Source organism: Hesperophylax consimilis, chromosome 9 (assembly GCF_061612785.1).
Source record: "Hesperophylax consimilis isolate HC1 chromosome 9, BYU_Hcon_1.0, whole genome shotgun sequence".
In the NCBI taxonomy this organism is placed as follows: Eukaryota; Metazoa; Arthropoda; class Insecta; order Trichoptera; family Limnephilidae; genus Hesperophylax; species Hesperophylax consimilis.
In genome coordinates this window covers 17,436,922-17,451,672 of record NC_142844.1, presented here as the reverse complement: position 1 = coordinate 17,451,672, position 14,751 = coordinate 17,436,922, and the positions used below count along the sequence as shown (strand labels likewise).

The following is a 14,751-nucleotide window of genomic DNA, read 5'->3' as shown; positions in this document are numbered from 1 at the left end:
ATGCCGTTTTTTGTGTCTATGAGTGATTATCTTTTTTCTAATTAGAATATGACTGATAACATATTTGCGTTCCTCATCAATCATACGACTAGGCTATATAAGCATTAAAATAACAACTTAAAAAAACCGCAAAATTATTTCAAAGTTAATAAATGTTTACCAGGTTTTTTTACGTATACTAACCGATGTCGACAAAACATAATAAAATAACTCCAAAATTACAGTTGAACTAAAACATAGAAGGGTAAGAGTAAATATTCAACTTGAGTGGGAAGAAGGGGGGAGTTCGAGGTAGAGGGAGAGGTTATTAAAGTGAGGCTGTTCTATAAATCTAGCGATTTATTTAGTAAATTATTTTTTTTTATATTGAAGGATTTCTATAACTTCTGGAGTATTCAGACGTTGAACTATTCCATTTATATAAAGTATGAATACCTCCAAAGATTTCTGAAATCTTTATCAATAAATTAATCAGTTAGATGAGTGAACTTTATCAATTAATTAATTAAATGTTAAGTAAATTTTGAAAAGCTTAAGCTGTTGAGGCATCTCATGTGTTCACCCAACCTCGATTTAACACATCTTCCAGTTTTGCGTAAAATTTAAAATGCTGGAAAATCGTTCAATCTAAGCTTGCCGTTGCCAGAATTACTTAAAAAGTCATTTTATTTATGCTTTGAATTGATCAAAAGATTACCCAAGTTTTATCAGTAAAATAATAATAACGAGTTTAGTCCGGAATGTGGGGAGTTTTTTCAATCCCACACATTCCATAAAACATATACAATAAAAATACAAAAATATTACAATAATATAGAACTCAGCTTTAATTTAGAGGCTAAAGAAGGTTCAGGTGGAACCGAAACTGGTTGTCTTATATATTAAGTTGTCTACTTAAAAGTGGTTTCCGAACAAAGTCATTACTACGCATAAAACTTTAATAAATGTTTGTTGGATTTTTTTGTGTTTGAAGTTGTTCGACCTTTATTCCAAAATAATACAATCTAAAGAACTCTTGGACGGTCTTAACCCCAAATGATCTAGAGAACAACTACTTAATATGGATACAAACTCACTAAGGGAGTTAGTCGGGCTGTCGGGCTGACATTGCTGCCTCTGGAGATATACTATACAGTCGTTGGAAGAGTAAAGCACCAATAGCCGTAAGATATTTGAAAAGGTTGAAGAAGTACCGACTCATTTGTGGAGAAAATGTTCCAACTTATTAAGGATAAGCCTCAGATTTCTTTTCATTCACTGACATAACAACCCGATTGGGGATACCTTAGTCCCACTGGCTCCAAATAGTTGGGGTTCTTGTGCAGCATTCGCATTATTTTTTTTTAAATCATAGTTGATGGGACTATGACTTGAATTATTTTTGGAATTATGGAGACTTTTTTTTACAATACTAGTTAATAAAGTTATTTATTTATCTAAAATCACGCCCGAGCACAACGCTTCACTGCATTTTTTACCATCATGCTATGGAGGTCGTTATAAAAATCCAATATACAAATATAAAATAAAAATTCACCATAGGAATTGAGCGAACGTTTCACTTCGCTATTTAAGTAAAGTAAAGTGTTCATACAAAACTTTTATTCCATAGTAAAAATATCTATGGCTTACATTAAAATTCATAGCAGTTGTAAAATATCGATTACCTTCACTTTACCGCTCCGAAATTTGCTCTCGCGTACTTTGATGATTCGTAAATAAGTTTTTATAGAAAAATATTTGCTACCGAACTTACAGAAATGTTATAACTAACTATATTATAATACAAATAAATAACCATAAGAATTGATAAACCGTTTAGAATTTCGCGTCCACGATAATTCATTATTTAGGCATCTACGCAACTAAAATAACTCATTTGATGTACTCACAACCATCAGACACACTCACTGACCAATAGGATGCATGATCTGGGCAACAAGTATGGGTGTGCTATTGATTTATTTATTGACTCCATTTATAGAATTAAGCATAATCCATACCACCACTTTGTCAAATTGTCTTATATGTAGTGTTGTTGTTATTTCTTTTTTACTTGATGTTACTCTTACGTTTTACTAATATTGCTTCATATTTAGTTTTTTTTTTTTAATTATTTCCTAATACTTTCTCACAATACTTGTTATCACAATTTTACAATTGTGTATTTTTTAAATTCTTTACAGTGGATAACATCTATTTACTGTCAGTATCTTCTGTATAATACAAATTTTCTCCTATGTACACTGTATCATGTATCACTTCTATGTAAAAGCCTTTTTAGGCGTATATATACATAAATAAATATATATAATTTTAATAATAGAATAGACATCTTTTTATCTTTTGCAATATTAAAATTATAGTCAGTGGGTATGAGCATATATTTATATCTGGTTAGTTCAATATAATTATTTGATTAACTCGTCAGTTACGATAAACTAAAAATTACTGATTTTAGGTATTTAGATTTTATATTTTACGCCTTCTTTGTAAGTGAATAAAAAAAATACAAAATGGTGTATTTCATTTAAATTATACATTTAAAATATTTAAAAAAAATATAATGTCGTATCCTGTCTAGTTAGGTTATTATATAATATTATTTTTTATTTTGATTATCAGATGGGGCGGTGTCAATTACGATATCCTAAAATCGCTAATCAAAACCCTAAAAACCGTGATGAAAATTATTCTTAAAGTCCCTGTGAAAACTAGCACTGACGAAATCTTCAACAATGTTTACATAATGTCAGTTTAACAACTCTTTTTTTTAAAACAATACTCCTTCATAATCACAAATACAAAACACAAGAAATAACAGCTATAACGTATATTAGAAACACTAGATCTCAGAGTCAAAAACATATTCAATAACTGCACACACAACATTTGAGTAAAATATGGTATCCATAATGGTTTAACTTATAATATTACAGTTTTTTTTTAATACGAAAGAACTAAACTGTAGTGGAAAGATTTTTCTGTTTTTAAAAGGTCCTTTTCGCCCTTATAATTTAACGCATTAACCGCAACCCTCCAACCTAAAGGGTGTAAATAAAATATTTTATCACTCGGTAAATACACTTATCGCTACGGCAGGGGTTTGCAAATGGGGGCACGCGAGCCTACGGAGCCCCACTGAGTCACAGGTCAGGGTTTATCAGCAGAATTTCAGCAGAAAGCTTGTTTATTGAGTAGAAATTATGCTTCATTTTAGTGTATAATATTGTAGTGCTTTAACACATTGCATATTATTTTTCCTGGAATGGTCACACTTTCATAACTATTTCATTTGCATCAGCGGTAGGCCCGTTCTAACGAAAAACGTTATCCATTGCAGGGATATTTACTCAATTATAAATTAACCACTCAAGCAATAACATATTTAATAAAAAGCTTTATAGATATTTGGTTTTAGATTCGGCCGCACACATTTGAATATTAATAAGGAAATATATAAACTGCTTACTTAGGTTTAAAATCAATAAATCCATCGTCATTTCACCGTTTAACCTATTTATTTTAGTGTTGTAAAAAAATACATTAATTATAAAATAGCTTAATTAGAGTTCACCAAATTTGGGTAGCTTTCGCTCAAGGGCATGAGCGGTGCTGTCCAAAACTAGATAGCTATCGCTTTAGTGGTTAGAAATGCTTTTATAAAAACTTATTAATTTTTCAAAAACTAACATTGTTAAAAATTTTGATAATGGTCGAATTATTTCATTAACTAATTTTATTATTTATTATCAGCCTTTGAAATATCACAGCTAGATGGAGGCCTCTTCAAGTTTCGTTAAATCTTGACATTCCAATGTTTTTTTCAATAATTTCATAAAAAATACACTGACATTAAAGTATTTATAACGTTGAACTTAAAAGTATAACAACAAAAATAAACAAATTTGAGCAACTATTGAGTCTTTAAATAAACAAATGGATTATATTACTATCGATAAACTTCAAAGAAAAAATACAAAAATAAGCATTGCTACACCACTTCTAAAACCAAAATATTGAAGTAAACAATGCTTCACCACCGCCTAAAATCAAAGTATTGAAATAAACAAAGTTTCGAAATGCCACATTATCGAACCTTCGAAATAACACATGTTATTGGCCAACATTCTGGCAATATTCCCCGCACAAAAACAGCTGAGAAACGATTCGACGAAATGTAATCTGAATCCAGAACACCCCTAAGCCTTGAAGTAGTGTGCTAAACTTTATCGCTTGGCAGTTAATTCTGGCTTTTGATAAGATAAACCTTACTGGCCGGCGGACTAGCGGCGATATACCCCCGGCCGCCCTAACACACCCCAACTACCTTAATCCACCCCGTGGTGTGGGAGGGTGGAATGGATATGTGTTGATGTTGATAGGAGAATTCGCGATTGGACAAATTTGTTGATTTAAATTTTTTGTTTGAAGCGCTTAACGAGTTTTATTGGAAATTTTTCACTCGTTTTTTTCGAGTTTCTAAGATTTTAGAAAAAAAAAATTTTTTTGCGGTAGAACATTATCATTTTACAATATAAACACATACATGTTCAAAACCACTTTATTTTATTAATTATCGCTCTACCTGTTTCGGAATGTATCTTTCTTCATCAGGATAATATTTTAACCGAGTGTGAGGTTAAAAAAAATTATGTAGTTTAATTATGAGGTAAACCAATTAAACTAATGACCCCTTGCCCTTTAATGATCTCCCACTCCAACGTTTAAAATAATTAAGCATATCTGTCAGTCATCTATTTTGTTAGTTTTAAATCTCAGTGTGGTTGGTGTTGATTATATTTTCGTCATAAGTTGCTTGTTTTTTACAAAATTATATGTTTGTAACTTGTGTCTTCCTACCAGATAATGTTTTAATATATTTACAATAATTGTATCTTATCTACTATATGCAGTTTCCCCACAATATCGAATTATATTCAGAAAATATTTTTTTTAACGTATCCTTTTCCGATTGAAAATAGTATATACGTGATTGTACAGCTGTTGAACGATTTACACGATTGTTGAAGAAATACCTCTTCCGAAACCGGTAGAGAAATAATTGGTTTCACAAATTTTTGTGGTTGACAAGCCGCAAATTAAAATACTTTCTTCGAATATACGAGTATTATTTTTATTCAAATGCAGGTTTCAGAACATCACTTTATTTATAATAATTTTCGAACTGGTTTCGGCACAACTGTTCTATCGTTAGAGTAGCTTATTTTATAATCTATGCTAACCCTGTCAATATTTCTTTACTGAGAGGTAATTGACATTCCATAACCATAAATAAAAATCGTATCTATCATACATAAATAGTTCAACATAGATATATAATTTCATAGTATGCTTTACATTTAAAAGTATTATTAAATGCACATATTAGGTACATTTTTTATGTTTTTTTTATCATAATGTGTACATATCCGTATTCAAATTATGAACGTTCATTTTGTATTTGTATAAAAGAGAGCTTAATATCTGATGCCATTTACCAATTTTGATACCAACCTAGACTTTTAAAATTACGTTGCGTTATTTCCACATAGTGCATGCTTGCAAAGAGAAAAGTTTTTGATATTATGTACTTACACAGCAAATAAAAATTGAACGTGTGTTGTGCCCTTTCACAGCTTTCTGAGAATTATTAACTAACGGTTTGAAAATATAATATAAAAAGTAACTTGACCATATTTTTTCTATTTTATGTCCAACCATTTTCAGTGTATTCATGTTGTATAAACGAAATGTATACATACTCGAATATTTTACTTTAGCAGTTAAATTTTGGAAGTATTAGGATCGTTGTAAAATTTTTTATTTTCTTTGATTTTTTAACTTTATACTATGCGTTTATAATAAACATAAGCCCTTACATAAAACTTAGGTTTGAACACGAGTCTACCAGGTCAGCTAGCGTCGTGTAAGATGGTATCTCAGTGGGCGGCCGTTCGGTGTTTAGTGGGGAAGTCCACCGTGCATCCGTTAGGCCCGACCGGAAGATACCTTATCCACATCCAGCCTTTCGTGGCTTATCTGCTAGTCTATTGAAACAAATTACTTAAGGAAACCCTTTTCAACTGATAAATAAGTTTTCACCAAATTTGAGTTGGGTAAACAAAGAACAGGGTACATAAAAATACTAAGCTAATGTCTTGCTTTATGTGAAGAAAGCGTGTCTTAAGATTTTATTGCAAAACTCGCGCAGGCCCGTGATAAATTACGGGATATTAAAATTACAACTTTGAAAAAAACAATTGAAATAATGTTCTGTTATGTGATTGTGCAAACCGTACTAATAAAGAAACTGACATAAAATATTTCATAGAAAGATATATATACCTACATATAATATATTTTTGTTTTTACACAGCTAAAAAGGGGTTGTGTATCCGTTGTATAAACTTGAAATTTCTTATCGAATTTCAGAATAATTCTAAAAAAAATTAAATGTGCTATATTATATTTATTATTTTCGAAGATGCCGTAAAAATAAAGCTTTTTAATAAGCTAGATAAAAATACATTTAAATTTTTTTAATTTGAATAAGACTTTGATATTTATAATTTGTAATATTTTAATTTTTGTTTTTAATATTTGTAATCCAATCGTCGTAAAATTGAAAGAATGCGATATTTTTCAACACATTCCTTTTATTTAGGAATTTATAAGAAACTCTAACCGTACTTTTAATGTCGTTTAAACAAGTAAATTTAAATGAATATTATAATCATTCCCAGAGAATAATAAAAAAAATGACATTTTGAATTCATTGTTAGCGCAACATAAAATTTGATTTCTACGATTTATATTTACCCTTATACATACATACATTTAAGTTAGTATAAAATATCACTTTCATAGAATTCATATTTAATTCATGTGATAACAGTCAATTAAAGAATAATATATCCGAAATAATCTAACTTTTCAAGACCGGAATTTCACGGGTCAATCTGCGGAAAATCTAAAGTTGCCAGTTTTTTTCGGAGCCCAGATTAAGATATTTGTTTTTAATGGCATCTTGAATCTAAATTTTCACAGTTTTAATACAACAGACAACGCTGTACATCCCTATCTTAAGAGAAAGCTACAACCAAAAATGTGTATATTCTTGGTATGCCTTCTATTGTAGGTAATAGGCATTAAAATCGCTTGACAGACGGAGTCTAGAAACGTTCAATTTCAAGCACAAAACTGGTTTTTATTTATTTAGTAATTAATTTTATAAGAAAGCAAAAAAGTTAATCAAGTTAAACTGTCACAGATAATTTTAACAATAATAATATTTAAGTTGTTTCCTTTACGCCTTCATACAAGTCTATTGAAAAAATATTTTTTTTGGTAGTTTACCTACTATTATAGTAATTTATTATTTTATTTGTATGTACTCAAGCGAAACGATAGGAAAATTTTAAATTATCTAAAGCATATTCATAATGTACACCAATTTGTTATAAAGATTAATCAAAATAGTGATTTTGCATTAAGTTTCGCCTTAAGTTGTTCATAGAAACAGATAAAACATGCGCATTTCATTGCAAAGCGGAAATAAAAACAAATTTTTTAACAAATTCCTAAGGCACACAAACTACGGAAACAGCTAAAGCCCTAGTTGCTAAGTTGATTGTTAGTTACAATGTCATAGCCATGTGATGTGTTCATTTGTTGAAGATTTGTATCTAAATTTAGTTATCTAAACTTTAAAAAACTACTGTGTCTCTGAACTATGTAGTTTATCATGTCAAATACACATATTTGTAAAAACCCAACAGGGCGTTTATAATAATAAATAAATGGATATGTAACAAAACACCATTCAACGAAAGTGAAGTGGTTTTTCTTTATTAACGCTTGTTAGTGTGAAACTTAATTGTGAAATAAGATAAAAGCGTTTCAGCAAAATGCTGCCTGTCCATTAAATAATGAATAACTTAAAAATATTTTCAGGTAGGTATCTACTTGGAATATTTAGAATTTTTCGCTAAATTTGTTCCAATTTGGAAAATGATACTTAAATTTAAAGCATATCCGAGTCCAAGAGTTTATTGAACCACAGTTCAGCGGGCCAGACGCACGACGGAAATTTATTGAACCATAGTACAGCAGGCCAGACCATGGAACTAGGGGCCAGACGCACGACGGAAATTAGTATTTTTGATGATTAATGATGTAAATCACGGTAATTAGATTGTCTGATGTTATTTGGTAATAATTTATTGTTTTATTGTTACAGACGAGCTATTCTGAGCAACCCCGATCTTCTGCCAAGTACACCATGGCAGAACCTCCTGGAGAACGATTTTTGGGGAACTCCTCTGACAGACAGCGGCTCTCACGGGTCCTATCGCCCGCTCTGCGTGTTCACCTTCCGCCTCAACTATCTCTTGGGAGGATTCCAACCTTGGGGCTACCACCTGGTTAACGTGCTCCTCCACTGCCTGGCCACGGCCCTGGTAGTGCGAGTCGCCCGAGCCATCTTACCACCAGCCAAAACCAAACTGGGCTCAGCAATCGCGGGACTCACGTTCGCCTCCCACCCCATCCACACGGAGGCGGTGGCGGGAGTGGTAGGAAGGGCTGATCTAGCGGCTTGTAACTTCTACCTACTCAGTTTTTTAGTCTACGTGGCCCACGTAAAATACAGGGACACTTCAAACTACAATGTCACCTTCAATAACTTACCTCTAAACGGGTGCTGCGTTCAAAGATGCCTCAGCAGAATAAACGGAGTAAATCAAGTCAAAAAGACCTTAAAAAAAACCTTAGAGCACACTTCAAATGGCGCGCCTAACGGGCATATAGTAACTAATGGCTACGTAGCGGAAAGCGATATTTTATCAAGAAGTAAGGCATCCTTCCTTTATAACGCGGAACGCTTGAATTACCATAATATATTGTTCCACTTGATCGACAATATCAGACAATGCAATTGGTTCGGGAAAATGGAAGACTTTACCGCCAGCGGAGGCATTATTTGTGTCGTGAAGTTCTTTATTTCCTGCGGATTGAATACGTGGCAGTTGAAGAAAGGACCCTGCACGAACATAAATAATAACAACATAAACGGCGACGTGAAGAGAAACAGTCATGTCGAGAGTTCCGCGACGAGCTGCAATGGAATTGGACATAATGCATTATTAAACGGTAACGCGGGTCATAATGGGACATATCATCATCAGAACGGAAACGGCCTAGTGAATGGGGCTGCAAAATGTCATAAGGGTGAAGATGGAAGGTTGGGTGAAAGCAGTGGCTCAGTGAATAAGTTGTGTGGGAAGTGTCGTGGAGTGGGCGGGGGCAACTGGGGTTGGAAGTGCCACGGGGCGCTGTTCTGCTGCATCCTGCTGGCCGCTGCTGCCACTCTCAGCAAGGAGACTGGAGTTACAGCCCTGGCGGCATGCGCGCTCTACGACCTGGTGCGCGCCGCGCAAGACGCTACGTGGAACAATAAGGTAAAAATCATTTAAATTTAAATTATAAAAAATCTCTGCAGAATTTTAAAGGAAGCTACCAATATGTGATGTATTTCAGCTTTTTCACCAGGTTTCTGAATATCATACTGCGAAAACATATATTTTTTTATCTAAATTATTCAACTTTTCTTAATTTGCTTTTCTCTACGGATGACGCCGGGTATTTTTTTATAGTATAAATTACTATGGTTACGTAAAATTTTTATTATTTAATGAATTTCCGAAACATATTGAGTGGATATTTAAAACAGTCAAATTTAATTTAAGGCGATGCAATACGTAGTAATGCAAAATCATTTGTTTTTGGTTTTAAAATTTGGTCGCCTAGGAATGTTTCAGATGCTTTAATTAAATACTGCGAGTAGAATACGTCTTGGCCTTTGAAATAATCGAGTATTTTTTAGAAAGTCTTTTTATAAGCCCAGAAAAAAAATAATGTATAAGGCCTATGAAAACTGCTTTAAGGTTCAAAATCTTCTACTTACGAACCCATTTTCGTTTATGATTTTATTGTATAATGTGGAAAATTAAGTTATTTATAAAATGATCGAAAAAAAAAATTTATGCCTGAACATCCATAAAATAAAATAAAAGGCACTTTTTGGCCATTTTTTTTTTCTTGCATAAATCAAAACAGGCGGATGGTGTTAAGCGGGAATTCAAACCTTATCGCCATTTTCTTATCTCTTTTCCTGATCTTGTGTTAAATTGTCTTTATATGTTTTTATTTATTTTATTAACATTCTCTCAATTACCAATAATCAAATACAACACGCTTGGGGCTACTATTTCTAGCACTCCCGACAATCCTTGTGCTTACCTCTACACTTGTCAGGTGGTCACATTTACCTCTAACTGCACATCCCAGCTAGCCGCAGTCTGGAGGTCAAAGTGGTCACCCATTCACCCATTAACGCGTCGACTACTGCGAATATTGCTTGAGCCTTCATTATCGATTAGCAGTCATGTTGCAATATCGCATTACCCGGGTACAGAGTTGTATGAAACCTTGACCTATTCGACAACGATGTTTATCAAAAATCAAATAAATTTTCACAAATAAAACATAAGTTAAAAAATAATACAGAGGTATAGTCGAAGGAAACTTTTATAATGATAATGGGTAAAGTAAAATAAAATTTAATAATATGCCTGCCTTTTTGAAGCAGTTAGCTCATGATGGAATACCATAGTTGACTGAGTGTAGCGAAGTCCTATATAATTAGACTGACTATAAATTAATTTGCTACCATCCGATTTCTGTTTCAAGATGGTGACCGTTTTAACCTGTGGTGCGTCGCAGAAAACGATAGATAAGATCAAAAAAATCATTTCTCCGAATATCACCAATGACGCGAAGACCACTGTTCACAAATATACTAGTAATATAATGATTGGAAGCATTTGAACTTTATACCACTTCTCTGTTTTGTAACTCGTCTCAAAAGGGTAGTCGCATCTTAGGAGGAGGGTTTTAATCAAAAGTTTTAGGTTTAGATTTTTAATCAAAACCCACATGCAGAGTCCGAGGTCTAATAACATGAATGTTTTATTTCACAAAATATAATAAAAAGATTAAAACTTCGTTTTGGGCCGCAGGTTGGGCATAGGGAATGCCTGATTTAAGTAATTATTTGAATTGTGCAATTTGAATTTGAATTGTTAATTCAATTGTGCTAACAATAAATTACTTACATTCATTACAGAGAAACAATCCCAACATGCTTGACGGATTAGTTAGTACCCATAATACCCCGCCATTCGACAATTTTCCGCAAAAATTAAATTTGTAACTTCAATAAGGATATATTTTGGGCTCATTTTTTACTTGAATCTTATGAAATCTATTCATTTTCGCATACAAAATGCCTTGCACTGCGTTTTCATTACGATGTAAACATTATTTGATATCGTTGAAATTCATAAAGTAGAAGCAATGAATTTTATATAGTTATAATATTCTGAAATGACGCCGACGGAGGAGTCTATGATGAGAATATGAAGGCTTACATCTGAGCTAGCTTAACTTTAAAAAATGATTGTTGTCACATTCAGTGGTGCATCCGCAACGAGTCGGGAGCTTTAAAATCTTCTAACGGAATGCACATTCGTAATAGCGAAACTTGCAGTACTAGTTATTAAAATATCGTATTTCAGCGAAGCTTTGAATGATAATTCGGCACGAGGAGCACTTCATGGAGAATTGAAACTTACGTAACTGGATGTTCAAGCGAAATAAAATTTTCAATAACTTAGTGAAATATTTATATGAAAATCACGCTCTAAACTACTATAAGGGTTAAAGTAACACTGTAAAATTAATAGAAACGTTTTTTTTTTCTATTTGAATATCCTACTACATGAAAATCTCATTCGTCTAAAGCTAGTGATATTATGGCATCCCCAAGTATAGTGCGTTGTGGTACTAAGGAAGTGGGAAAAGTAGAAGAATGAGGTTGCGAAGTTTTAATTGTTTTTATAATGACCTCTTACCTAAGATGCTGAAAGTGCATAAATATAAGCTATATGATTTTTTAAATATTCAGTTTGTGTGAAATGAACCCACTTTTACGTTTGGTCACTTCTTTTGTCGGCTGTGCCAACTGTTATTACTGTTGCCGTATGAATAATAGCGGTGGCTATCAAGTAAATGCTTGAGTTGCTGTTTCTAGGTAATTATTGTTAAGGAAGATGGCACAAGTTAGTAAGGTAGGCGATGAAACACAACAACCATACGCTTTTATTGTATACCAATTAGTCTCTTTAATACTCGGATATCCCTTTTATACAATTGGATACCCTTACAATTCATTAAAACAATATAATATTTAATTTTTACAGTTTTTATTAACTTAATTTTTGATTTATTTTCACTGTCCTGGATTTTGAAATTGCAACTAACAGTTTGGTCTGTGCTGAAGAGACAAAACGATAGAAGTTTGCTATGGGTATGTTCGTATGCCCAAAGTAAACTTAATTTTACCTAACCTCTGCCGAAATTCATAAAGTATTTTCAATGGTTGATATTCTTTCGTGGGCAGATATATAATTGAATTGATTTATCCGGCATTTAGATAGTGAAAGGAATTTTATGTGATTGACGACATTAGTTTTCTTACAAATCAGACTACTCAGGCAAACTATGAATTTAATACTGAAAGTATTGCAATCTCGAACGAAGTATAAAAACATCAAAAAATGCATCATATTTTCATGGCAAGGTATTAAAATTGTAACCATCTTCAATCATTTCAACGCTCTACTAAATCGTAATAGCCATCGGGTATAGCTTTTTTAAACGTTTTTCTTGTATAATTTTCATAGCATTCGTTCATTTTAGGTTCAAAGCTAAATTCAGCAGGTTTTTTTTATGCCCTTGAATTTCGAATGTTTTTGTAAGACTTGATAGCCTAAGGCGTGTGTTACAAATAAATTTATTCTACTAACAAATATTTTAATAAATTTTTAAATAACGATTACGTGCGCCTATCTCATAATGTGCGATGTTGGACATTCGTTAACCTGCTTGGAAACATGACATGTTTACAATTCATGTGAAATAGTTAGTTTAAAAGTTCTACAAAATTGTTCATTATTAACTAAACCATTTTCATAATACACAAGTCCATGAGTACTTATTTACATATGTTGGCAAATCAACGGTTAAACATAATGCTATGGTATGGAATATAAATATTATAGGTAAGGTTATAAAAAAAGACAAATGGACTATTGCAAGAATTGATTATTTTTTTATTGATAAATTTTATAAATGATTTTTTTTTGTGATTTTCATAACTAGTATACAAAACTCATGCTATTATTATGGTAGCCGTAAATGATTTAAGTAATAATGTAGGAACAAGGAAAATAGCATTTTGGAAAATAATTATGAAGCATAAGGAAAAAATATACATTTAAGGAAAAAAATACGAATATAGAAATAAAGATTAAAGTCTATGATAAAAAAACGATGTTTTAATGAAAATAGAAATAAAAATCCTAATATTACTGAGTAATACGCCATTAAAATACACCATTTAAAATTATATCAATTATTTTATACGAAACAAACATTTTAAAGCACGTCAATATGGTAGAACTACCTAGAAGAGTAAATGTTTGTTGTCACATTGTCAATCAGCGATATGAAAAAAATGGAAAAAGATATAATGATAAGAATTTTTTCAACCTTTTGTGGTAGTAACTTGTGTGTTTTTTAAAAAAATCGTCCTTCTTTCAGGAATCTATTATGGAACACGGATAGTAAAAAGGCTTTCAAAGCTCAATGCATGCATCCATTAATTGAATCAATCAATCTCAAAACTAAAAATAATGACATGATTTCAACAATTGTTAATTTTTGTGTTGAACATCTCAATTGAATATATTTTATATCAGAACTATTAAACTGAATATAAATTTTGATATATTTTGCATTCAAACGTTAATATAATGATTAAAATAATAAACTTAGATAATGGCTATTTTAACAAAAAAACTTCGGCTTAAATTATCATGAAAATCCGATTCGATCAAATGTTATATATTATATCTGAATTTATCTTTATCTCTAAACTTCACGTGCTTTAACTATGTTTTATTTGCATTTAGTAAAGGTGTATTTTCTTTATAAAATAATACAACCAAATCTCCGATGCGCTTTTGTATCCACCCCGCGGCCATTAAATGAGAAAAGTTTCACCGTTACCAGGGGTGCAGCGAACGGAAGAGGCTACAGGCAACATGTGCAACATATGCACACGAACGCCTCCGTACAGCTTACGGTGTACAGACAGTGACTACATAACAGTGCATAAGTGGTGGAGGCCGCTAGAGCTATCGCTGACACCGTTCTGCAGCTCGATGCGCCCCTACTTGTTGGGTGGCATGCCTCCGCGAGAACTCGCGTGTCAATGGATGCGGCAGCGTATGTGACATCTCCCGAGAGAGTCGAGTATCTATTCAATTTGTTCGCAACAGCAGCGCGAGCGGCGTGCTCACTTTTGGTGCAGCGGCATTAGGTGGAAACGTAGGGAATCTGGTGTCAAGTCATATTTATATTTAGTACATATTTTGTGGCGTGCAAATAGGCATGGATCATTCCGTGAGCTCTCAGCGTCATTTCTATCATGACCTATAAAGCACCCAAATAGCCATTTGATGGTAAATTATTGAAACAAGTTGATATAACTACAATTGTTCAACGAGAACAAATCGAATAATCATATTTTACAATAATTATTGTTAGAAAAGAACAAAGTATTGA

At 32.4% G+C, this 14,751-nt stretch overlaps 1 protein-coding gene across 1 annotated transcript in view; it reads left to right on the top strand.

The window, feature by feature from the left end:
* Positions 1–14,751, top strand: part of LOC149420992 (protein O-mannosyl-transferase Tmtc2-like) — a 491,943-nt gene that overhangs the window by 110,576 nt on the left and 366,616 nt on the right. The window contains exon 3 of the mRNA XM_089635668.1: positions 8,243–9,461. Within this exon, the coding sequence (XP_089491794.1) occupies positions 8,243–9,461 (1,219 nt within the window). The remainder of the gene's footprint in view (positions 1–8,242; positions 9,462–14,751) is intronic.